Source organism: Erinaceus europaeus, chromosome 10, assembly GCF_950295315.1.
Source record: "Erinaceus europaeus chromosome 10, mEriEur2.1, whole genome shotgun sequence".
Taxonomy (NCBI): domain Eukaryota; kingdom Metazoa; phylum Chordata; class Mammalia; order Eulipotyphla; family Erinaceidae; genus Erinaceus; species Erinaceus europaeus.
In genome coordinates, this window is record NC_080171.1 from 26,902,848 (window position 1) to 26,925,637 (window position 22,790).

The 22,790-nt window shown below is 53.0% G+C and overlaps 1 protein-coding gene across 1 annotated transcript; it reads right to left on the bottom strand.

Moving 5' to 3' along the window:
* Positions 1 to 602: 602 nt before the first annotated feature.
* Positions 603 to 18,732, bottom strand: DBH (dopamine beta-hydroxylase). Its single transcript, XM_007521435.2, has 12 exons — positions 18,415 to 18,732; positions 15,194 to 15,340; positions 14,181 to 14,438; positions 13,339 to 13,515; positions 12,649 to 12,751; positions 9,646 to 9,812; positions 8,570 to 8,713; positions 8,013 to 8,051; positions 7,088 to 7,147; positions 2,605 to 2,732; positions 2,061 to 2,220; positions 603 to 1,329 (listed from the first exon to the last, which is right to left on the bottom strand). The coding sequence occupies exons 1-12, from the start codon at positions 18,730 to 18,732 to the stop codon at positions 1,198 to 1,200; spliced, it is 1,833 nt and encodes a 610-aa protein (XP_007521497.1). The 3' UTR covers positions 603 to 1,197.
* Between the last annotated feature and the right edge of the window lie 4,058 nt (positions 18,733 to 22,790).

A 22,790-nucleotide genomic window follows, 5' to 3' on the forward strand; every position in this document is an offset into this window, starting at 1 on the left:
CCAGCACCAGCACCAGCACCAGCGACTTACTGCTCCTGAGCATGATTTATTGCCCGCAGTGCAGAGCGGCGGGGCTCATTCATTCCCATGTGATGAAACGTCTTTCAGAAGGCGCAGCAGTGCTGAGCTTATGGGGGGACACAGAGACCCATCCATCACCCTCTCCCTCCCTAGAGGCCGCACGAGGCATTTTGCTGAACTGGCTGAACATAAGTGCATCTGTTAGTACCTGCAGAAGCTGCAGAGAGCAGGGCCTTAACCAGGAAGCCGAGCACCACCCACCTGGAAATGGGGATCCACACACCACCTGCTCCAATAGGCATAGATTTGGGGCTGGGCTAGGGGGAGGAGGCAGTGAGTGCTGGCTCCATTTCGCGGGTGGAAAAACTGAGGGTTGGGGGAATGCCCATCTCCCCCACCCCTCTAAGAGACAGGCTGTGCTCCTAGACATGGCCCCTTCATCTCCAGAACTGTTCCCAAAGCAACAAGCAGCCCCCCTGTGGCCAGTGCTCCCACTGCCTCCTGAGGAACAAGCAGCCCCCCTGTGGCCAGTCCTCCCACTGCCTCCTGAGGAGCCGGTGACCCCTCCCTCCCCGCCTGGATCTCTGCCGGCTTGTCTCTGGGTGATGGTGAGGGTTGTTGTTAGGGTTTTTCCCTGTAGGTGGTGAAAATAGCTATTTACCCAGTGATGGAGCCGTTTCCCCAACAAATGTCTTAACTAGCTAAGTGGCTGTCCTGCCTCTGTGGCAGGAAAGACGCCCACTGTGAGGAAGGAGCTGAGACACAGAACTGGTTCAGGAGCTTTGTACCGTCACACAGCACACGGGGTGGCCCTGTGGGGGTGGGGTGCAGGGCTGTCTGGGGGGCAGACACTGGCACCATGCAAGGTATGAGGCCCAACTGCACCAACAGGGCTTTTGTGTTGTCATTCTGGGTGTCAAGGTGGGTGTGAGTCTCTCTGTCCTCATTGGGTCAACAGGGAGCTCACAGGGGACCCTCTTGGCCATGCAGATAGTCCCCAATAAGAGAGAGATGGAAGTGACAGTGTTCCCAGTGGTAGCATGGTCCAGTCCCAGCACCTTGGATACACAATGCTTGCTCAGGGAAAGGGTATCTTCACAGGTTGGGGTGCATGGAGCTGGTGAGCCCACAGAGATGGCAGATGAGGCTGGGAGGGAGTGAAGAAACAGGTTCCACTCAACCTCTGTTCCCCCCGATGCTGACCTCGATGGGGGCTGCAGGCTGCTGGCCCTGGATGACTGGGCACTGGGGGACAGGCTCCTCTAACTTGGTCACGATCTTGGGCAGCGGCTGCAGTTCCCATTCACCCTGTGGAGGAAGGGACCAGAAGGAGAATAGGCTGGAGGGGCTGGGGCCCCTCACCAGTTAGCTGCCTGTAGGTTCATGCCCTCAGACTCACCTCATCCCTGACCCTACTCACTGCCCGCCCACCCCTAGGATGCTACTTAGGGGGTCCTCATCTGGGAGACATCCCTCCAATCTCCTTACATACATACCCCTCACCTTTAATCATCACCTCCCCCATGAAGCCATTAGCACCCTTTGCATTGGGCCTGCTGCAGGTGCTGTGGGTTCAAGGCACTCGTCCCCTTGTTTCCCACATGCTTCCACTGAAACTCTGTGGCCAGGACCTTCAGGAACACCAAGCCCATCTCCATTCCAGCTTTGGCCTCTGTGGGGTGTGTCCAGGTACCTTAAAACTCTCTGGGAGGCCAGCTCCAAGTTTCAGACGATGAGGTTCTCCCTTCCCTCCCACACTCCTCCCCTAGTTGTTTCTTTTTGTGTTTTAGAGAAGCTGTAAGTTCTCTGCTCACACCATGGAGGTTGGCACCCATGAGAGGGCAGCTCCCAACTTGACAGACTGTCTGTCTGTCTTTCTGGGCCTATGTGTCCCTATAGACTTCTCTGGCTCCTGTGTGTGAATGCTTTGGTTAGCTCTCCAGTGTGAGCCCCATCACCCACCCCACATGAAGGGGAATTCTGGGGGGGGACAGGGAGAGCAGCAGCTAGGAGAGGGAGGGAGACTAAGGGCCACTCACTGGGAAGCGCACGGCGGAGGACTTGTTGCAGTGCATGGAGAGGGGCGCAAAGGCATAGAGGGCACGGAGCACGTCGCGGTTGAAGGAATTCCAGGGCACAGAGGCAAACTGCTCAGGGACCGAGGCCTGAGGGCAGGTGCAGACTTCCTCTGAGTTGAACCTAGGTGGGGAGCATGGGCAGTTCATTCTGGGTGCACTGGGTAGGGGCCCCAGAGTGGCCATAAGGCTTCTTAACCCCAAGGGGGCCTCCTAACAGTTCATCTTGGTCCTGCCTCCACACCCTTTGGTGAACTCCCGTCCCTCTGTTGCCCTGGCACAGCTGGGCAGAGCTGGTCCAGGGCTGGGCAGAGGGGGCCTCCTGGGTTTCAGGCAGACTGGCTGGGAGAGGAGAGCAGTAGGCTCTGTGCTCGATTAATGATGCCTGCCACAGGTACCCTACGGGACACAGAGGTTGGATTGCCATGTGAACTCAGCCTGAGTGCAGCTGTCTAACAGGTGCTTCTGTGATGTCCTGCCCAGAGACCAGGCAGTGGCCAGCACCAACCTGTTAGCCAGGTGGAAGTATTTCTGCAGGAAGCCGGGGTCCACGGCACTCTTGCACAGCTCCAGCTGGGTCTGTGGGTAGTAGTGCACGTAGTTGACGCACATCTCCTCCAGGATCCCAAAGCCCCCCTGCAAGGGAAGGATGCTGAGTGGGCTTGGGTTCTGCTCCTCTATAAGTGTTCCTGAACTGCCCCAGGCAGGCAGTGCTTAGCCAGCATATGCAGGAGAGTGTTGCTGCATCCACTGTGCGGGTTCAGAGACTGAGCCCCAGAGAGGGCAAGGGGCAAGGTTTGCAGGAGGTGTAAGGGTTGCAGAGAGACCCCCACATACTGCAGATCTGCACAGGATTCTGTCAAGTCTGCAACTTGGTTCTGAGAAGAACAGGAGCCAGAAAGAGGAGCTGGTGACAGAGATCTGTTACAGCCACCTCTGGGGGAGCTGATGCCTGGGTGCTGGGTCCAGGGAAGAGGAGGAGGAGGAAGTGGAGGAAAAGGAGGAAATGAAAGAGGAGGGGGGAGGGGAGGTGGTGCAGGCACTGCCATTCGAGCTGCTTGACACAGTACCAGCTTTGCAGGAAGTTTAGCAAGTCTGAACTCTCCAGGCCAAACTGAAACCATCCTGCCTTCTGCTATGTATAGGGCTTGGGCTTAAGCTCTGTGTGGTCTTAATAATATTTACTTATGGCCAGGCTCAGAGCCTGAGCAATAACAAAAATAAGGACAAAACCTGCACTGCACTCTGTAAGATTGATCATAATGGAACAAGCAATATTAGTAATGCAGAATTTTTCAGGAGGCTCCAATAGGAAAAATTGTTTATCTACACCACTTATTTTAGAATTCCCCCTAAAATATAGAGAAAGATTGGTGGTTCCCACAGTGGAGGGGCCACCTTACATAGCATAATTAATAAATGGAAAGTTATGGCACCTGCCTAGATACAATGGGCCTTTTAATCTACCACCCACCACTATGCTCCCACTTCCTTATGCAGGAATAGTACACGAGAACCTAGGTCACAGAGTGAGCACACACAGAAGATGGGTTCCAGCTAGAGAGCTTAACTTTACGGAGAGGCTGGCCAGGTCAGCACCACCTTGATGCCTTCTCAGTAAGGACAAAACAAAACTCCTTGATCAAACAGTGGAACAGATTTTTATGAAAAATGGGCTGCTCAATTTATTTAAGGCCCCTAGAAACATAACAAGCTTGAATTTTCTATGAACTACAGCTTCTGATGCATAGGGGCAAGAGGATGGCATAAACATACATGTAGAATATGAATCTTAATCACTAGGACATCTGCCTTGCACACAGGTACAGGAATAACAAAATAAATAGAAACTGCGACATAGGGGGTTGGGCGATGGCGCAGTGGGTTAAGCGCATGTGGCGCAAATCACAGGGACCAGCATAAGGATCCCGATTCAAGGCCCTGGTTCCCCACCTGCAGGGGAGTCGCTTCACAGGCGGTGAAGCAGGTGTCTGTCTTTCTCTCCCCCTCTCTGTCTTCCCCTTCTCTCTCCATTTCTCTCTGTCCTATCCAACAACGAACAACGTCAATGATGGCAATAATAATAACCACAACGAGGTTACAACAACAAGGGGGAAAAATGGCCTCCAGGAGCGGTGGATTCATGGTGCAGGCACCGAGCCCAACAATAACCCTGGAGGAAAAAAAAAAAAAAAAAAAGAAACTGCAATATGATCTCTTGGGAGAAAAGTGCCCCTGGAATGTGAATGTTCCACAAAGCAGGAGGTGTTCCCTACCTGTGCTGTTCTTACTTGGTGATTTTTGTATTAATAATCAGAGCCTTGGTGATTTGTATATTAGTGACCAAAGCCTTGGTGATTTTTGTTTTAATAATCTATACCTTGGTGATTTTTGTTTTAATGATCTAAGCCTTATGAGACTATAAAAATAAAGTTCTGCTTGAGTATGACAGAGATGTCTGCTTGAGCTTGATTCAGCATCAACTCACTCATCTCTCATTCTTCCTCATTCTGTACCAACACCCCTCCTCTTTCAAGATATCCTAATAACCTGCTGGGGCTGGCCCCCGGCAGGAAGGGCTGGGGAAATCAGTGCTCCCTCTGCAGTGCTCACTCAGGGAGCAAACCTCACTCAGGCATCTTAAACCCCAGCAGAGTGGGTGCCTTCAGTCCAGAGTCTCAGCTCTGTGAGGCTGATGTGGAATGTTGAGAGGAAGAAAGGCCCCCCCCACTAGTATGGGCAGGACAAAATGACTGGGAAACACTCTTCCTGGGAGCACCCAGTGCAGACAGAGCCTTAGGATCTAGGCTGCTTTTTAGCATGGAAATTCCCAAAGCACTTCTGTCCACCCAGTTTCCCTGCATGTTTTGGGGTTCTGACTCCTTCCCAGGACCCCAGGAGTCCCTCTGCCAGTTTCAGTTCACTAGAGAGTGAACCCTTGAATAAGAGGTTCTCAGGGAATCCTCCTCTGCCTTCCCCTTGTTGGTGTGGGATCACATTCAAAGGCCACCATCAGTGGGGTGGGGTGGAGGGTTTGGGGATGTCAGATCTGAAGTCTCTGTCTCTTTGATGTGAGGAGAAGGAGGAGGAGGAGGCAGACTGGGCCTATGGGTGCCCAGCACCAGTGCTGCTGAAGTCTGAGTTTTGAGGGGCTTTCCCCAGGTCTAAAGTAATATTGGGGTTCAGTCCTAGAGGTGTTCCCTTCACTGCTCACTGAAAGTCTTAAATCCATTTTAGGGTGAGGGGGGGTTCAGTTACAGGGTGAAGCCATGGTTCTCCCTCCCCCCATCCCAAGAAGTCAGCTTCTGTGAAACCCCACTGTGGCTCAGAGAGCTTCCTCCTGGCTGAGCCACCTCACTCCCTCCTAGGGTCCTGGTGAGGCTCAGAAGAGTGTGAAGACAGTGGGGGTGCCTAGCTCTGTGTGTGTGTGTGTGTGTGTGCTGGGGGTGATAGTCCTTCATTAGCTGTGGTTGCTAGTCTGTACTGCACCTCTTCTCTGGACGCTGAAGACCTAGGGGAGGGGAGGGGTGCAGATTGCTTAGGGCATGGCAGTAATCCTGCAGTCTGCCTGCTGAAAAAAATCTGCTGAGCCTGGACCTAGAATTGATAGTCACCCCAAATTCAGAGAGAGGGAGGAATATGTGTGGTTTTGGGGGGCTCTCTGTCCAGGCCAGGCTACCTCCTCCCCTATAGTGTGTGACTTCTGCTAGAACTGTCCCTGAGCTCCAAGGTCTCACCAGTGAGAGGGTAAAGACTCCAGCCTTGGAGACACAGTCCACCGTCCCCTAGCTGGCGATGGCCAGACAGGCCACAAGGCCACATGGAGGAACAGAGTCCCCCACAGACACCCAGACACCACAGCATGAAAGAACCTTGAGAACAGCACTGAGCACAGGAGCTAAGGGGCAAAGGACACCTACGAGATAATCCCCCTTATCTGGAAGTCCAGTGGGTTAAACTGAAGTTCAGTGCTCGCTTGGGGCTGTGGGAGGGAGCAGTGCAGGCTCTGAGTGATGGCTTTGAGGTGCCCTGGGCAGTGGTGGAACACTGTAAGGTGGACTACAGTGGGCCTGCTGGAAGTCGCCCAATCACATGCTTCCTCAGCAGGTTGTAGAAGCTATGAGTCATAGCTTGGTAAGGCTGTTTACAGAAGCTTGTGTATAGTTGAGGCAGAAATCAGAGGGAATGCTCTGAACAGGCTCCCAGCGGCCCTGCCAGGCCACATGACAGGTGCAAACCCAGGTCTAGGTCACGTGTGCTGGTTTTTTTTCCCCCCAATGGTGTCAAGGACGTACTCTGAGTGTCACATAACTGTAATCCACTGAGCTGCCTTCCTGGCTCAATTCTTAGTGCATATTTATTTTTATTCACAGTATCCTTGGGTGAAGCCCAGAGGGACAGCAGAGACAGGTGTGCTGATGGCACCTTGGCAGGAAAGCAGCCCCTTGTCCTCAGTCCTATACGCCTCTCTGCGCCCCTCTAAACCTCTCGAGCTCCCTTACCCCCACCCTGTCCACTTGTCCTCCTGGTCTTGCTCTCATGTTCATGTCACTTCCTTCCTTGCACCTCAGCAGCTATGTCTTCTTGTCATAACTCTGTTGGTCCCTTGTGGCTGGTGTCACAGGCCCATGTGTCAAATGACTGAGTCACCCACCGAGGCACCCCCCCACCCACCAGCCACAGGAACCCGATCTGTGCTGGCGCAATGCCTGTCAGACCCTGGCAGGTTACACAGCGGCACAGTGATGGTGGGGTCACCAGGCGAGTCCCCACCAGGTAGAGCTGGGCTGGAGCCAGTTTATCTGCAGTTCTGCCCACTTCCCAAGGGAGGCAGGTGCCACCAGTCCAGCCCAGCCTGAGAAGCACCTGCTTGGAGGAAGAATGAGGGCAACTCTGACTCCCACACTTCCCAAGACCCCTCCCCTCGGGCAAGTGCAAAAGGCCCTTATGTGATGCCCCAGGCTGTGTGCCCAGAGGGCAGGGTGACTTACCACAGTGGCCAGCTTCCGGTCTTGTGTGTTATACGTGCAGGAGGTGATGAGGACGTCCCCCTGGGGAGTGAAGCCATCACACCCATCACACCTGCCTATCCAGGGACCAGGTGTGCTGGGCCTCTCCCTACATGTGACTATAGTGCATGGGAAGGCCATAATCCCAGTGTCCCTAGGAAGCAAATCCCAGTCACACCCCTGGTAGCCAGAACATGGATGGGCTGTTACAACCCAAGGATGGCATCATGGCTGAGCTGTCTGGGAATTCCTTTCTGCAGGATAAGAGACCTCACTGGTGACTTCCACAGCTAAAGTTCTCTAGGTTCCTGGTCTGCTGATCAGAACTGGGCGGGAATAGCCTGGGAGATAACACAGTGGCCATGCAAAAGGATGCTCATGCTTGAAGCTCTGAGGTCCCAGGTTCAATCCCCAGCCCCACTATAAACCAGAGTTCAGCAGAGTGCTGGTTTAAACAAAATATAAAGACTGGAGAGACAGCATAATGGTTACACAAAAAGACTCATGCCCAAGACTGAGGTCCCAGATTCAGCCTCTGGCACCATCACAAGCCAGAGCTGAGCATGTGTGCTAACATAAAATAAAATGGCTAGAGAGATAGAATAATGGTTATGCAAAATGACTCTTGTGTCCGAGGCTCTGAGATCCCAACTTGAGTTCCCAGTACCACTCTCTCCCTCTCTTGTATGTTTGTCTCATAAAATACATTTAAAATATTTAAAAATAAAATAAAAAGGAACTGGGAAGGCTGCATTTCACCCAGAGCTCACCTGACCCTGCCCCTTCTGCAGTCCCTCTGTGACATCCCAGCAGGTCTCCCCATGGCAGCTTGGCCCTGTCCTATATGGACCTGGTTCCAGAAGCCCTGGGGTGGCCTCTCCCTCCCGCCTCTGTAACAGGCACTCACCGGGTGGACAGTTATGATCTTCTTCAGCATACGGATCTCCTGGGGGACAGACCACAAGGCAGAGGGAGGGGCTTCAAAAAGCTGCACATCCAGCTCCCAAACAGTCCCCTCGCCCCCCGCACTCTTTAAACACGCAGGTTTGCCCCAGCTCCCCGGGAGGACACCAAGACCCTAGGACAAGAAGGTGGTCACCAAGATAGATGTTACCAGGGGCTCCCCGAAATCCTGCAATGGGCCACATGCCAGAGTCCGCCCCCAGAGCCCCTCCTGTCTATTAAGCATCACCCCAGGATCCTGGTTCAAGTCCTCTGGTTCCCCAACTGCGGGGGTGGATCATTTCACAAGTGGTAAAGCAGGTTGCTGGTGTCTTTCTTTCCCCCTCTCTGTCTTCCCCTCCTCTCTCAATTTCTTTCTGTCCTATCCAACAACAACAGTAGCAACAAAAACAATAACAGCAACAACAACAAAAAAAGAAGAAAAGGCAGGGGCTGCCTGCTAGGTGCTTCTCAAGGTGGCTGGGCCAGGAGCAGGAACTTGGACAGGGCAGCCATCCCCACCTGGAAGTGTGGGCTGTAGTGATTGTCCCTGTTCACGACCTCCTTCTCCTGGCCGTCCCGGGCCAGCACGGTCACCACCTTCCTCCCTGTCAGATGTGTGTGGAGCTGGGAGGCGAAGATGTGAATCCCTGTGGGGGGCAGGGCCTGCGGGGACAGGGTCATAGCCTGAGCATCTGGGGTGGGGGGTGGTGCCCTAGGAAAGCTTCCCGTCAACCACTGGGCCCCACCTAGACCCTGGACCACAGGGCATGGCACAGTGACATCCCATGTGCTTCCTGAGAACACCTGTGTGATCCAAACATGGAGACCCCTGGTCAGAAAGTCTGGGGTGCCCATGGTGTGATGTCATTGTCACAATAGTGCCCACCCTCCAGAGACCCACTGGGGAGCAGATGGCTTCCTTTTGGGCCTCCACTGAGCCCCTTAAAGTGGATGCTTATTCAACAGACCATTGGGGTGAGCCCTCAGGGAGCCCACAGGATGCCCTCTGTGTGAACTCACTCTAGCGCACAGCAGCTGCCAGCTGTTCCCCATTGTCATATACCTTTATGTGACTGTGGGAGCACAATGCATGGGGGCTGTCACAGCCTCTCAAAGGGGCCAGGCCAGCTGGCTATCAAGATGCCTCCCTTCACTGTTGGGGCAGAAGCAAAACTTGTAGAACATGGACGTCTGCCTTGACTCTGTGTGCTTTGTCCACATAGGGCATTTCCTGAGCAGCGTACACCTGGCTAGTGGGCATCTTCTTGCTGATGCAGCTTCTCTAGTCTCACTCTTACCAGTCGGGTTTCGTCTACATGATTGGGCCCCAGGGAGCTCTGTTAAATGTCACTGAAGGCTGGCTAAATCGGTGGGACCAAGGGGACGCTATCGTCAGTGTCAGGGCTGCAAGTCAGTGGTGAGCACAACAGGCCTATCTGACTTCCTCAAGCCTGGCTGTGGGTGTGGGTTTGGGAAAGCCTGGGTGTAAACGCAAGCTGTGGGTGTACAGGAGAAAGGGGGCATAGGGGAACTGAGCTCCTAAGCCCACTTCCTTGCTGCCCCCCACTCCCGGTTCCCCAGCCAGTTCCACTCACCAGTTGGGTGCATTTGTCAGTGCAGTAGCCAGTGAGGATGAAGGAAGTCTCCTGGGGGGGGATGGCCATCACGGGGGTATACACCAGTCCCAGTTCCATGATGCCTGCATCAAAGCGTCGCATCATGGCTGTGTAGTATAGGCGGATGCCGGAGGAGTCTCGCCGGTCTGAAGAGAGGCAGGGTCGTGGTGAGCAGGGGGTTAGATCCATGCCCAGTGACCCTGACCCTGTGTGGCCAGCAAGGGTCCCCATATGTCCCCTCCCACCCTTTGATCTAAGTCAAGGGCCTCTAGCTCAGGGGAATTTGATGCTTCTGTCCATCACAGTTCAGCCACACCTATGTCTCCTTGCAGGTGCCTGCTGGGGGCAGTCCTCAGAGCTGATGGCAAGGCCTCCCAGGGATGCAGGGGTTCTGACACCCACATATTCTTGCAGGAAGCTACGTAGCTTCCAACAGCCCCTCCCTGTGTCCTGTCTGGGGACAGGCAGGACAGAGACCCTGAGCCCTTAGGTGGGGACACACACATGAGTGGTTTCATATGGCCAATGCCTTAGCACATATAAGAAGATGAGGAGATGAGTGAATTCAATGCAAGAACACTTGCCCCCAATTTATAGTTGAAGAAACCAAAGTTCAGAGCCTGAATGGAAGACCCTGTTAAACAGCACAGGTCTGGAAAGGGGTTGACCCAGGGTCCCAGCTCGGTATCTGGTCAGGAATCTCAGTCTCCTGGGGCGGTCTGTGGCTTCATCGTGGCACTGAAAATGGGTAGTGATCTGCCCCTGCCTCCCCCCCCTCCTCCCCGCCCCCGCACCCTCCCCGCCCCTACACGTCCAAACACAGCTTCTGTATCTCTGGGCCAGTTACATCAGAGGATAATAATAAAGAGGGAGCTGCATATGGGTAACATTCAGATGAGGATTAAATAATGAAATAATTGCCAGATTTTTTATATTTATAGGGAAGTGGCCCATCTCCAGATATGAGAAGTGACAGGCACGTCCTTATATTTGGCAAAGAAGCCATAAATACAAGCAGATAATCAGGAGGAGACAGACTTCCCCAGTGCCTAAGGAGTTTTCAAAAATCCATTTGCTTTCAGGTTTTAAATGAGCAATAAATCCCATATCATGCCAAAGCCCACACTGACTTATGCCCCACTCTGTGCACGCCGTAGATAATCCTGGCAGTGACAGAAAGAGTTAGTGCTGCAGCAGAGAAGAAAGGCACCGCGGCCAACAGCTGAGCACGCCTGAGGCCACAGCCAGCTGCATCACATGCATGGGCTGCGGGACAGCTGCAGAGGTGGGCAGGCCCAGTGGGGTGTGGGCCACCCCTGAGAAGGGACATGTGGGGACCCGACCCGTGTCCACATCTCCCAGACAGGCTATTCCAACCCCTCACTCCCACAGATGAAAATGTTTCTTGGAGAAATAAAAGAGCAAGCAGGAGAAGGCTCTGTGGCTATCCATGGGAGGAAGACACGGGTGCAAGAGGGAAGGGAGGAAGGCTTCTGTTAGCATGTAGTCTCAGTGGGCATGGCCAGCCTCATGACTGACTCTGGCTGTCCACCTTCAGTACAGGGTGATCAGGTATCTGCTATCTGCTCCCTGTCCTTTTATGATTCCAGACACTGCTACCGGGATGGACCACTCCATCTACCACACCCTTGAGTGTGGCAAATTATCTCCATCTGGAGCATGGCACCTGGCAGTGTTCCAGTGAAAATGTTTGTCCTCCAGGCCCAGGCCAAATGTGCCAAAGCGCTGCTCAGCTATGCAGAAATTTCTTTATTTTCTTGCACTGCACTTGTATCTCCCTCTGAGTCTGGCATGGTCCTGGTGTGTGTGTGTGTGTGTGTGTGTGTGTGTGTGTGTATGTGTGTGTGTGTGTACATGCTCAAGTATGCTGCTGTCATCTCTCCCTTCCAGGTGTTCCCTGAGGTTTCCCTCTGAGCCCAGAGCCATGTCACAGAAGCAGAACTTCCTGGAAATGCAGAACAAGAGCCCAGCACAGTGTTAGCACTAGCAGGGCCTCTGGGACTGTGCAGGGGAGACAAGTTTATCCACAGTGATCTCTGTCCCCTGCAGGCTCTTCTGACCAGAAATGGACACCAGATCAGGATGTTTAAATGGGGAAAAACATATACTACATGGCTATTGTTTCTCCACTGAGGAGCAAGCAGGGCCATGCCACCTTTCTAGACCTAACGTCTGGCAAGAAATTGGGACTGAGATAACTACCCCATGTCCCATGTGGGGGCCATGTTATGTTTACTGAATGCAAAGGTCAATGTAAAACCAATAGTGCTCACCAAACAACAGCCTCCACTCCAGCACCCAGACAGACATCACTAATCAATCACAGCACTGCTAGTGGGCCAGGTATTCTATAACAGGGCAGAGGGTCAATCTGACCAACCCCAGGAGCAATGCCCACCTGCCATCTTAACACAAGGGCACACAGTACAAGTTCCCATGTACCTGTTCACACTCACATATGTTTGCTCTGTACATACAGCCTAATTTGGAGGCATGAGGGAAACACATAAGCAGAAATACCCTATAGAGCTGGGGCTCATCCCTTGCTCCAAGGACTAACGTGGAAAAATCAACGGGCCATCCAGGATAGCTTTGGAGTCAGACCACATTCTAGTTCAAGTGCAAACTGAATACTGGCAAGGTTTGGGACCCAGACCATCAGAGCTAGGCCTCTGTCTCCAAATTCTCATTCACCAGTGTCCTTTTCTGCCAATATGATCTGGGAGCTCCACTTGCTATGAGCTGTGAGCCAGCCCCAGTGGGGAGTCTACCAGTCAGGAGAGTTGTGGGGAAAGACAGAAGAGGGACTCATGCCCCAGGGTCCAGTGATGAGGAGGCTGGCCTCTGGGGACAAGGTCAGAGCTAAGCTCCATCAGGCACAGACATTTTCTGGACACAGCAGAACCCAGGAGTGGAGAGAGCCAGGGCACAGCCTGTAAACACTGTCTGGATTCCTCCTACCTCTGATCTTCAGCGGATTGTGGTAGTGAACTTCCAGGCGGAGAAACCTGGAGGATCCAGGGCCCCCAAAGGCAAGGCCAGCTTCCTCTGGGTAGTAAAAAGCCTGTATGGGGGGGGGGGGGCAGATGTCAGGTGGGCAGGGCTTAGCACAGGTGCACGAATGGCATCTCATGAGGGGTCCCACAGATGGTCAAGGCAACATCCCTTCTCCCCCAGCTGTTGGGGGACAGTCAGATCAGAAGGCCACCTCCCGTGACATCTCACTGCCAGCCTTAGGGATGTCCCTGGAAGACTAGAGAAAGAGAGAGAGAGAGAAAGAGAGACAGAGAGAGAGAGAGAGAAAGAAAGTGTGTGTGTGTGTGTGTGTGTGTGTGTGTGTGTGTGTGTGTGTGTGTGTGTACAAGGTGTATGGATCCCCCTACCCCTGCCCAGAATGCCTCTGGATAAACACCCCCACCTCAGTCTAGTGGGAAATGAGCCAACACCCACCAAGCACTGAATTCAAGGGGAATTACACTGTCATCGGAAAAGCACACACACCGAAAAAAGCCTTCTGGCTCGAAAGAACAGGCAATCGTGGCTTCTTCCAGGGGTCCAGGTCCTCCCTCCAAGCCCCATTCTTAGGGCAAATCAAACAGACAAGTGTGTGTGTGTGTGGGGGGTGCTCAGGAAGGTGGGGGCTGCACCCACCTTGGCACCCAGGGCCCAGGCGGCCAGCACATGCCGACAGAAGTTGAGCCGGTCGGGCTTCATCTTGGAGTCACAGGGCCCGCTGAAGCTGGGGACACGGTCAAGCTCAGCAGCGCACTGGAAGATCTCCATGTGGTGCACCAGTGCTTCATTCCCCTCTGTGACGATGGGCTCATACTGCCAGGGAGGTGGAGGCCCTGAGCTGGAGGTGGCAGATGACCCCTGCCACACCTCTCCATTCCCTCCACTGGGAACTCTGGTCCGGCAGCTCCCCGTCCTGGCCTCAGCTTGCCCATCTGAGCTATGGACACCCGAGTGAATTGATAGAACCTACCAGAAGCCCATGAAGAGCTCCAGAGAATAGATGTAAGGACCTGAGTGAGCTATGTCCCGATCGGATGGGGACAGGAAGGCAGCTGTCCTCCCATGAACATAGCAGTGGCCGGACAGGGCCACACAAGCTGCCCGGTGGCCAGGCCTGAGCCCCAGGACCTGTTGTGGCTATGAGGCAGGTCAGTATTTCCCACTGTGCAACTGCAGGCATTCACACGACCTCTCTGGTCTACACTTTCTGTGCTGCAAACAGGGGCCAGTAATACTTCACACCCTATGTGGATGACAGGGAGGAGGAAGCAGAAGTGACACTAGCTGCCTCCACCACCATTCCTGGTCTGTCCCCAGGTGGCATTCAGTCCTTGCGCTCTCTCTGAGTTGAGCTGCTTTTTCAGTCCCAGTCTGGGAGGTGGGGCACAGAGGTCAGGGAGTAAGATTTGAGGTTGGCAAGGAGACTGGAGGCTCATGCAGGACCAGGGGTGTCAGTCAGGGACCCCCAACCCCTTTACCATCACAATGTGGTGCCGGGGGAAGCCCTTGGGGAGCTCGGTGATGTAGCACCAGTAGGTGGTCTCCACGCCAGGGATGACGACATTGGGTGCTCGCACATCCATGGTGAGGATATCGGGGGGCAGGGCCGGTGTGGAGATGTTGGGCTTCAGCAGCTGCACCCTCTGCAACCCCGGCTTCAGTCTGGCTGTGTTGATGTCCTCCAGCGAGCGCAGGGGCTCCTCCAGGATGGCGAACACCAGGTGCACTGTGCCGTCCTGTAGCCATGGAGCCGGGCCCACTCAGAGCCCAGAGTCCCACCTGTGCCTGCTCCCTGCCTGTTCTCTGCCTGCCCTCACCCAGCAAGGCTGGGCCCTGCTCCCCCACCCCCTGACACCCCATTAGGGGTGGCATCTTGGAGGCTCTGCATGGACTGGTCTGGAGCTCAATCTCAGGCCGAATACCCAGAGCCCACAGTTCACGCAAGGCTGCCCAAACATGTCCCCTGAAAGGGTCTCTCGGCTTCTGCTGGGCTGCTTGTCTCAGGGTGAGGGGTTGTCCCTGCTGGTCTGTCAGCAGCTTGGCTGGAGGGGGAGCCACTCTCTGTCCCCGTGACATGGGAACAAGAAAATTGGGGCTTCCTGACTGTGAGGTCACACAGTCCCAGAGGGCTTTCATCAGCCCTGTGGAGCTAGAGAAAGTGACATAGGGAGTCCTGATAGCCAGTTTGAGCTAGGGGATCACAGAGGGACCTCAGGAGGCAGGGACAAGGGTGGCTTTTCCCTATGTGGGTGGGAAGACATGTCTGAGCCAGGCTGAAGTGTCTAGAAGTGCCCTGAGTGTCTTTTGAGGCATCGTGGGTGCACAGTTGTGCGTTTGTGTGCCTGTGCCTGCATGCCTGTGTGTGTCCGTCTGTGTGCCTGTGTGTATGCGCACATTAATGTGTGTATCTGTGTGCTTCTGTTTTTTTTTTTTGTGCGTGTGTGTGTGTGTGTGTGTTGTCTCTCTGTTTGTATGTGCAGTATCCACCCACCTCAATGACGTAATCTTTGGGGTCGCAGGTGACAAAGGGCCTCTTGAAGAGCAGGGTCAGGCCTCCAGGGGTTCTCTGCACCTGAAGCAGCTGATAGTCCTGCTGGGTATCCAGGTGGATCTGCCCCTTGTTGTCACTCCAGGCATCCTGCGGAGCACAGAGGGCCAAGCTCTGGGCCAGGGGTCAAGACTGATCCCTTATATCTTAATTCAGGGGGGCTATGCCCAGGCAAGCTGGGAAGACACAGGTTTTGTTTATGCCCTGTTTATTGGGGTGTTCTGCCTGGGTCTTGCCTACTCTTCCTTCCTTCCTCCTCCTCCTTCTTCTTCTTTTGATATTTTATTTATTGGATAGTGACCGAGAAACTGAGATGGATGAGGGAGACAGGGAGAGAGAGACACCTGCAGCACTGCTTCACCACTCGTGAAGTCTCCCCATGCAGGTGGGGACTGGGGGTTTGAACTCAGGTCCTTGTGCATGTTACTCAACTGAGTGTGCCGCCACTCAGCCCCTCAGCCAGCCTGTCTACTCCCCAGTGCCATCCAGGACTCGAAAGTCTGCTTAGCCTGGCAGAGCCTCAGACCTCCGGCAGGAACCTGAGCACCTGTGTTGCTTAACAGGTGTGCAGCCCGGGAAGGGGCCTCACACAGAGCTATCTGCAAACGGGGATGTTGTGACAGCGCCAGGAGACTTGGGGACATTTGGAGCCATGGGGGTGGGGGTGGGGGGTCATTCTCAGCCTCTGACCGGCACTTTCTCACCCTTTAGTGTTCTGTCCCTTTTCGTCTGCCAAGAAGCAAACAGGAGAGCTACATTTCCCCAGGATCTTCATAGAAGCAAATCTCATCTCCACCCACCCTCCATTCTCTCCTCCTCTAGTCACCTCTGCACACCCCCTTTAAGGCTCAGCAACCCAAGAGTTTCAGACCAACAGGTGGAGAAGAATGACACTTGGGGTGGCAGCTTGAGTACTGGCCAAGGACCCTTGCCCTAAATGGCTTGCTTCCAGCCCTACACCCAGAGATAAAACATGTTTATCCTCTTGAGGAAAAAGCTTTTTTTTTGCCTCCAGGGTTGTCACTGGGGCTTGGTGCCTGCATTATGAATCCACTGCTCCTGAAGGCCATTTTTCTCCATTTTGTTTCCCTTATAGTTGCCTTTGTTGTTGTAGTTAGTGTTATTGTTGCCATTGATGTTGTTGTTGGATAGGACAGAGAGAAACTGAGAGAGGAGGGGAGACAGAAAGGGGGAGAGAAAGACGGACACCTGCAGACCTGCTTCACTGCTTGTGAAATGACCCCGTGCAGTTGGGGAACTGGGGCTTGAACCAGGATCTTTACTCTGATCTTTGTGCTTCGTGCCATGTGCACTTAACCTGCTATGTTACCACCTGACCCCCTGGGGAAAAAATTTTTAAAAGAGATGAAAGAAACCAGAAGACTGCAAAATTTTCCCTGGAGAAAAGCACAGCCTGTGCAGCCCCTGCAGGAGATGGGGATAATGGGGCGGGGGGCAGTGTATTAATTATTAGCAGAAACAGAAAATACGTAGGCTTGGGGGTATTTCAACTGGGGCAATAGAATCTACTGAGCTTATTGCTAAAGGAGGGAGAGCAAGTCTGGCATTTGTTTGCACATGGGTTTGCTGTGCACATGAGCCCTACAGTGTGTGGAAGTCAAGGTCAGCCTGGCTCTCAGTGTCCTAGAACTGACTCCCTGGCCTTGGAGCGGGGAGTTGATGATCAGATTCAGGGTGTGAGTGCTTCTCCTGGGATGGCTTAGAACCCTCAGCATTGAGACTTGTCCCAGAGTTTTCCTGGCTGTGACTTCCATCATCCTGGGTATTGGTGTGTGTGTGTGTGTGTGTGTGTGTGTGTGTGTGTGTGTGTTGGGGGTGGTGGTGGTGGGGAGACAGGGCAGCCAACAGGGCCCCTATCAGGCAGCTGACCCTATCCAGTCAGGGCAGCCTCAAGCAAACCTCTAGTTTGCCCAGTCTCACCTATGAAACAGGCACAGAACCCCACCTCCCAAGAGTTGCTGTGAGGATCAGATGGTGAGCATTTTGTTCCAGAACTCCATGTGCTACCAGCTGGTGTGAGCACACACAGCCCACAAGGTAGAGAGGGGCTGCACCCCTTCAGATGAGGAAACAGAGGCTGGTGGCAAGGCTGACCTCCCAGGGGAGACCCTCCACCTCTGATGTCCAGTTAAAGACCACCTGGGGAGCTCCTCACCCCCAACCTCACATCCCAGGAAGGAGAAACCCTCAGCTCTGAGATACAGATACAGATAGTGCCTCTTAGCACCTTTATTCTCCTCTGTCGGCATCTGTGAAGGGAGCTGGTTTTGCCCCCTCCCCCCCCCCGCCCCAGGAAGACCCATGGCAAAGAAAGGAAGAAGGCAGAAGGTTAACTTAGGGCAGGGAGTTTGGGGGTTCAGTCCATCAAGGCCTCCATGCTCTCTCTAGCTAGAAGTGAGCAATTTTCTCTTCCCTCTGCCCTTTCTGGAAGGTGAGGAATGAAGAGCACACCTCAACTGTTTCAGCTCAGCTCTTGGGCTTGTCCTACACCTGGTGTGGTGGGGAGGACCTGCTTGCATCACCCTTGTGTGCAAGCTCTGGGTCTGTGCATATCGTGTGTGTGTGTGTGTGTGTGTGTGTGTGTGTGTGTGTGTGTGTGTGTGTTGTGCTGAGCCACAGCCATGTGCCGACATTGGCTGGAACTGTGTGTAGGGTGTGTGTTGGGAGTGGGGGTGGAGGAGTAGGTCTGCACCCCAGGGACAGAGAAAATCTGGGGCCCTCTGGAGGTTCTGTGCCCTTGTGTGTTCTGAAGTGCGCTATTTTGGGTGGGCAGTGAGGCCCATAGAAGCCACTAGTACCCTATTTTCATGTTCGTTGTCCATCAATCTGGCACCTTCAAGATGTCCAAGCAAGGGACAAGGTGGTGGTGTACCCAGTTTAGTGCACACATTTACTATATACACAAGGAACCAGGCTCAAGCACCCGGTCTCCACCTGCAGGGGCAGTGGAGGGTGGAGCTTATGGGCGATACAGCAGGGCTTCAGGTGTCTCTCATTCTCCCTCTCTATCTCTCCCTTCCCTCTCAATTTCTCTCTGTCTCTATCTAGATGCCCAAGCCATGGCTATCGACTCAGCCAATTCATAAGCAAAGTGGGACAGAAAGGGATGAAGAAGGCCAGAATGGGACTGGGGAAAGACTTACCCCAAAGTAGGCGCGGTCGCCATCGGTCCAGAGCACCACCAGGTCTGCACCCTCTAGCTCTCCCCGGTCTGACATCCCGAACAGGACCCCGGCCTGCAGCCCATGGACCAGCAGCAGAAAGTGGATGTTCTTCTGGATGTAGCTGACATTCCAGGAGAGCTCCAGGGCCCCCTCAGGGTCCAGGGGGATGTGGTAGGGGAAGAGGGTCTTGGGGGGCACCGAGCCCTGCAGTGCAGCCACCAGGATGACCAGGAAGATGGCCACTGCAGTGCCATACATGGAGGCAGCCTCACGCGCATTGGGGCTGGGGACCTGCATGGCTGGGGTGCTTCCCCCCACATACACCTGGCCATTTATGTCCTAGCCCTCTAGGGGGTTGGGTCCAGCCTACTTCCATAATCACATTTGTCTGGTGGCCAATTCAATTGTCCTGTGACCCTCCCACCAGCCTGTGCCTCAGGGCCAAACGCTCTGCCGCCCTGGTCTCCTAATTGGCACTAATGACACAGGGACACCGTCATGGGCAATTGAAGCCGATGGGCTGTTTTCTTACTTTCTGAACATCCCCACAGAGCCAGCAAAGCGGTTCACGCAACTGCAGCCTGTGCACCTCGACCGCAAGCCCTGGACTGGTCCTGTCCCTGTGCAGCTCAAGGGCTGGCCTTGCTGCCCTGTGAAGGGCAGACAGACAGGCTGTCCAGGGCAGGGTAGGGGGTGATCTTTTAAAAAAAATTTTTTTAGAAAATTAATTTTTTTTTTTTGCCTCCAGGGTCATTGCTGGGGCTTGGCTCCTAGAGGCCATTTTTCCCATTTTGTTGTCCTTGTTATTGTTATTGTTGTCATTGCTGTTGTTGTTGGATAGGACAGAGAGAAATTGAGAGAAGAGGGGAAGTTAGAGAGGGAAAGATAAAGATAGACCCCTGCAGACCTGCTTCACTGCCTGTAAAGTAAACCCCCATGAAGGTGGGGATCTGGGGGCTTGACTGGCATCCCTACGCATGTCCCTGTGCTTTGTGTCATGTATGCTTAACCTGGTGTGCTACTGCCCCTCCCCCAGGGGTGACCTTCTTAGGTGGCCCTGAGGATTGGAGCCTCACTGGGGTGCTGGGCTCAGCAATGAAGGGGGCTGGACCAATTGTGAACTAAAAATAAAAGACAGTCCCCAAATAGTGCCTGTGTTTAGACATTCTCCCCATGGCCTGCTGTTCCCACTTTTGTCTCCTCTCCGTCTCCCCGCAGGCTCCAGCTGGCGCCACGGCTGCTCCAAAAGGAGTGGGTGCACTGCCAGGGAAGGGGCAGATGGGGTGCTCTGCTGATGGAGGGGGATGGCTGGGGTGGGAGATGGTACCCACAGGGATGTGAGTGGCAGGCCTGCTTTCCGGCTCCCCAGTTCCCAAGCACTCGGCTTTGTTCCAGCTGAGGGAGAGTCTGGCCTGTTGTGTCGTCCTCAGGATCTGCAGCCCAGAACAGGGTGCCCCCCACCCTTCAGGACCCTTGCACTTTTGCTTTGGGACTCAGCCTGGGGGGCCTAGCAAGTCCTGGTTCTGTTCCCACCTCACTCCAGTCTTCCCTGTTCAGAGGGGGCCCCACAGGAGGCCTCTGCCCCCCCCCAAGGTGGAGTTCTCCTTGTTCCAGGCCCCCATTTGCCACCTTCTCTCCAGTTCTTTCTCCTTCCTGTCCTTGTCTCTCCTTCCTTCAGAGAACCCAATCTCAGAAACACATTCAAATCTAACAGCTGTAAGGACTGGCCACAGGCAGACTGAGGAGGCTCTGCTTGTCCCCCAGCTCTGTGTTTCTTCATGAAGATGAGATTCAGTGAGCCTGAGTTTCATACCAGGCAGAAAGAAGAAAGACCCAGCCCAATGCCAGGACTAGGGCCGGTACCTGTGTGGGTGACATGGAATCTGCTGAAGATAGAGGGGTGGCTGAGGGGGTGAAGGAAGGAATGGATGTATGAATGAGTGAGAAGGTAATCACAGGCCAGGTCCCTGGGAAGATACGCACAGAGAGCCAGAGGAGAAGGCAGCCCCAGGGAGTGCGGTGAGCACTCGGAGCCCAGAAAACAGAGGACAGACTCAGGTCAAACCTAGGAGGAGTGTTTTCTCTCTTCTCCTCTCCTCTCCTCTCCTCTCCTCTCCTCTCCTCTCCTCTCCTCTCCTCTCCTCCCCTCCCCTCCCCTCCCCTCCCCTCCCCTCCCCTCTCCTCTCCTCTCCTCTCCTCTCTTCTCCTCTCCTCTCCTCTCTTCTCCTCTCCCAGATCAACTAGGAATACCAAAGGAGACCACCTGGTACTGAAACAAGACAGGACTAGAACGACTTCAGGAACCCACCAAATCACCGGTGAGTGAAAACACCTGTGGATGGTGGACAGAGAGGAGCCTAGGGAGAGATTAAGTGGCTGGTAACAGTTTGGCAGTTTATCAGTTGAGACACCACCTCCAGTCTGTTCCACCAACAAGGGGACGGCTGAAGGGAGGAGAGGATTCCTGTGAGACTCACCAAGTGCAACTGAGTCTCCATTGCTACTGCCCTCAGAATCTGGAGCAGTGGCAGGGAGGCCCTGGGCTGACACCAGGGGACAGAGAACTAACCAGGAAACTCCAGGAAACTCAGGAGAAGACCTATACCTCAGTGACATACCTCGGGGCTGTGAAAGTCTCTTTGCATAACCACTGGGTTATCTCTGCCACACCCTGCTTTATCTCTTGGTCAGGAGTCAATGATTAAGCTAAGAAGCCTACTTATACTTTAAAATCCCTCAGGCTCCCATAGCCTATGGGGAAGAAAAAGCACAAAAGAGGCTTTTAAGCCACTGAGCTCCAAATCAGGGATTAATATACTATTGAAACAACGGTTAACTTCTACCACTGTGAGCCCTTTAATTACCTTACTTAGACACAAGTCAATCCAGGCAAGAGTGATCAGTAATTTGAAAAGTACTGAGAGAGGGAACTCATAACATAATATATAAAATGGTTAAACCGTTAAACTAACAAGAAGAAATATTGGAGAAATGAACCAGGACAATAGTCCAGCTAAAAGCCCCCCAAAGGGTGAAGCACAAAATAATGAGGTCAACATCCAAACACTAGCTAAGGAAATAATCACAGGAGTGAGGAAAGAGTTTGAAAGAATTGTCATCAGAAATACAGAAACAAAAAATGAGACTCTAGAGGAAAACACTAATTATCTCAAAGTTATTAGAGAGCTGAAAGCTGAAATAGCTGATCTAAGAACACAACTAGCCGAACAAGCTAAAACAGTATCAGAACAGGGTAACAAAACAGATGAACGCCAGAAAACAGTAGAGGGCAGAGAGAATACAATCAATGAGGCTGAAGACAGAATTAGCAAGATTGAGGACAAATTAGAGACAACTGAAAAAGAAGTAAGAGATCTCAAAAAGAGATTAACAGATATTGAAAACAACAACAGAGACCTATGGGATGACTTCAAAAGAAACAATGTAAGCATTATTGCCTTACCAGAGTAAGAAAGAAAGGGAGAGGAAGAAAGCATTCTTCAGGCCATAATAGCTGAAAATTTCTCTAGTCTAGACAACATCATAGACATAAAGATTCAAGAAGCCCAGAGGGTCCCAAAAAGAATTAACCCAGACTTAAAGACACCAAGACACATCCTATTTAGAATGGAAAGGAATAAGGATAAAGAAAGGATCCTGAAGGCTGCAAGAGAAAAACAGAGTCACCTACAGAGAAAAACCCATCAGATTAGCAGCAGACTTCTCCACACAAACACTACAGGCCAGAAGAGAATGGCAAGATATCTACTGAGTGCTCAATGAGAAAGGCTTTCAACCAAGAATACTATATCTTGATAGACTGTCATTCAGACTAGATGGAGGCATCAAAACCTTCTCAGACAAGCAACAGTTGAAGGAATCAACTATCACCAAGCCTGCCCTGAAAGTTCTGAAAGGTCTCCTAAAAATAGTCAGACCACCATAAATAGGACATATATCAGAACACTCTAAGACTCTACAAGAATGGCGTTAAAATATCTTCAATCTTTGATATTAATAAATGTCAATGGCCTGAATTCACCTATTAAAAGGCACAGAGTAGGAAGATGGATCAGAAAATACAACCCAACAATATGCTGTCAACAGGAAACCCACCTAACTCAACAAGACAAACACAGACTTAAAGTGAAAGGATGGAAAACTATCATACAAGCCAACGGCCCACAAAAAAAGGGCAGGAGGGAGTCGGGCTGTAGTGCAGCAGGCTAAGCGCAGATGGCGCAAAGCACAAGGACCGGCATAAGGATCCCGGTTTGAACCCCGGCTCCCCACCTGCAGGGGAGTCACTTCACAGGCGGTGAAGCAGGTCTGCAGTTGTCTATCTTTCTCTCCTC

What these genes read in the sequence shown, in the direction of transcription:
- DBH (XM_007521435.2), bottom strand. Translation starts at nt 18,732, where the DNA reads ATGCAGGTCCCCAGCCCCAATGCGCGTGAGGCTGCCTCCATGTATGGC. An exon ending in GCGACCGCGCCTACTTTGGG is followed by an intron (nt 15,341 to 18,414) that starts GTAAGTCTTTCC and finishes TGTGCTCCGCAG; the next exon opens with GATGCCTGGAGTGACAACAA. An exon ending in CCTCCGCCGTGCGCTTCCCA is followed by an intron (nt 1,330 to 2,060) that starts GTGAGTGGCCCT and finishes CTTCCTCCACAG; the next exon opens with GGTGAATGGGAACTGCAGCC.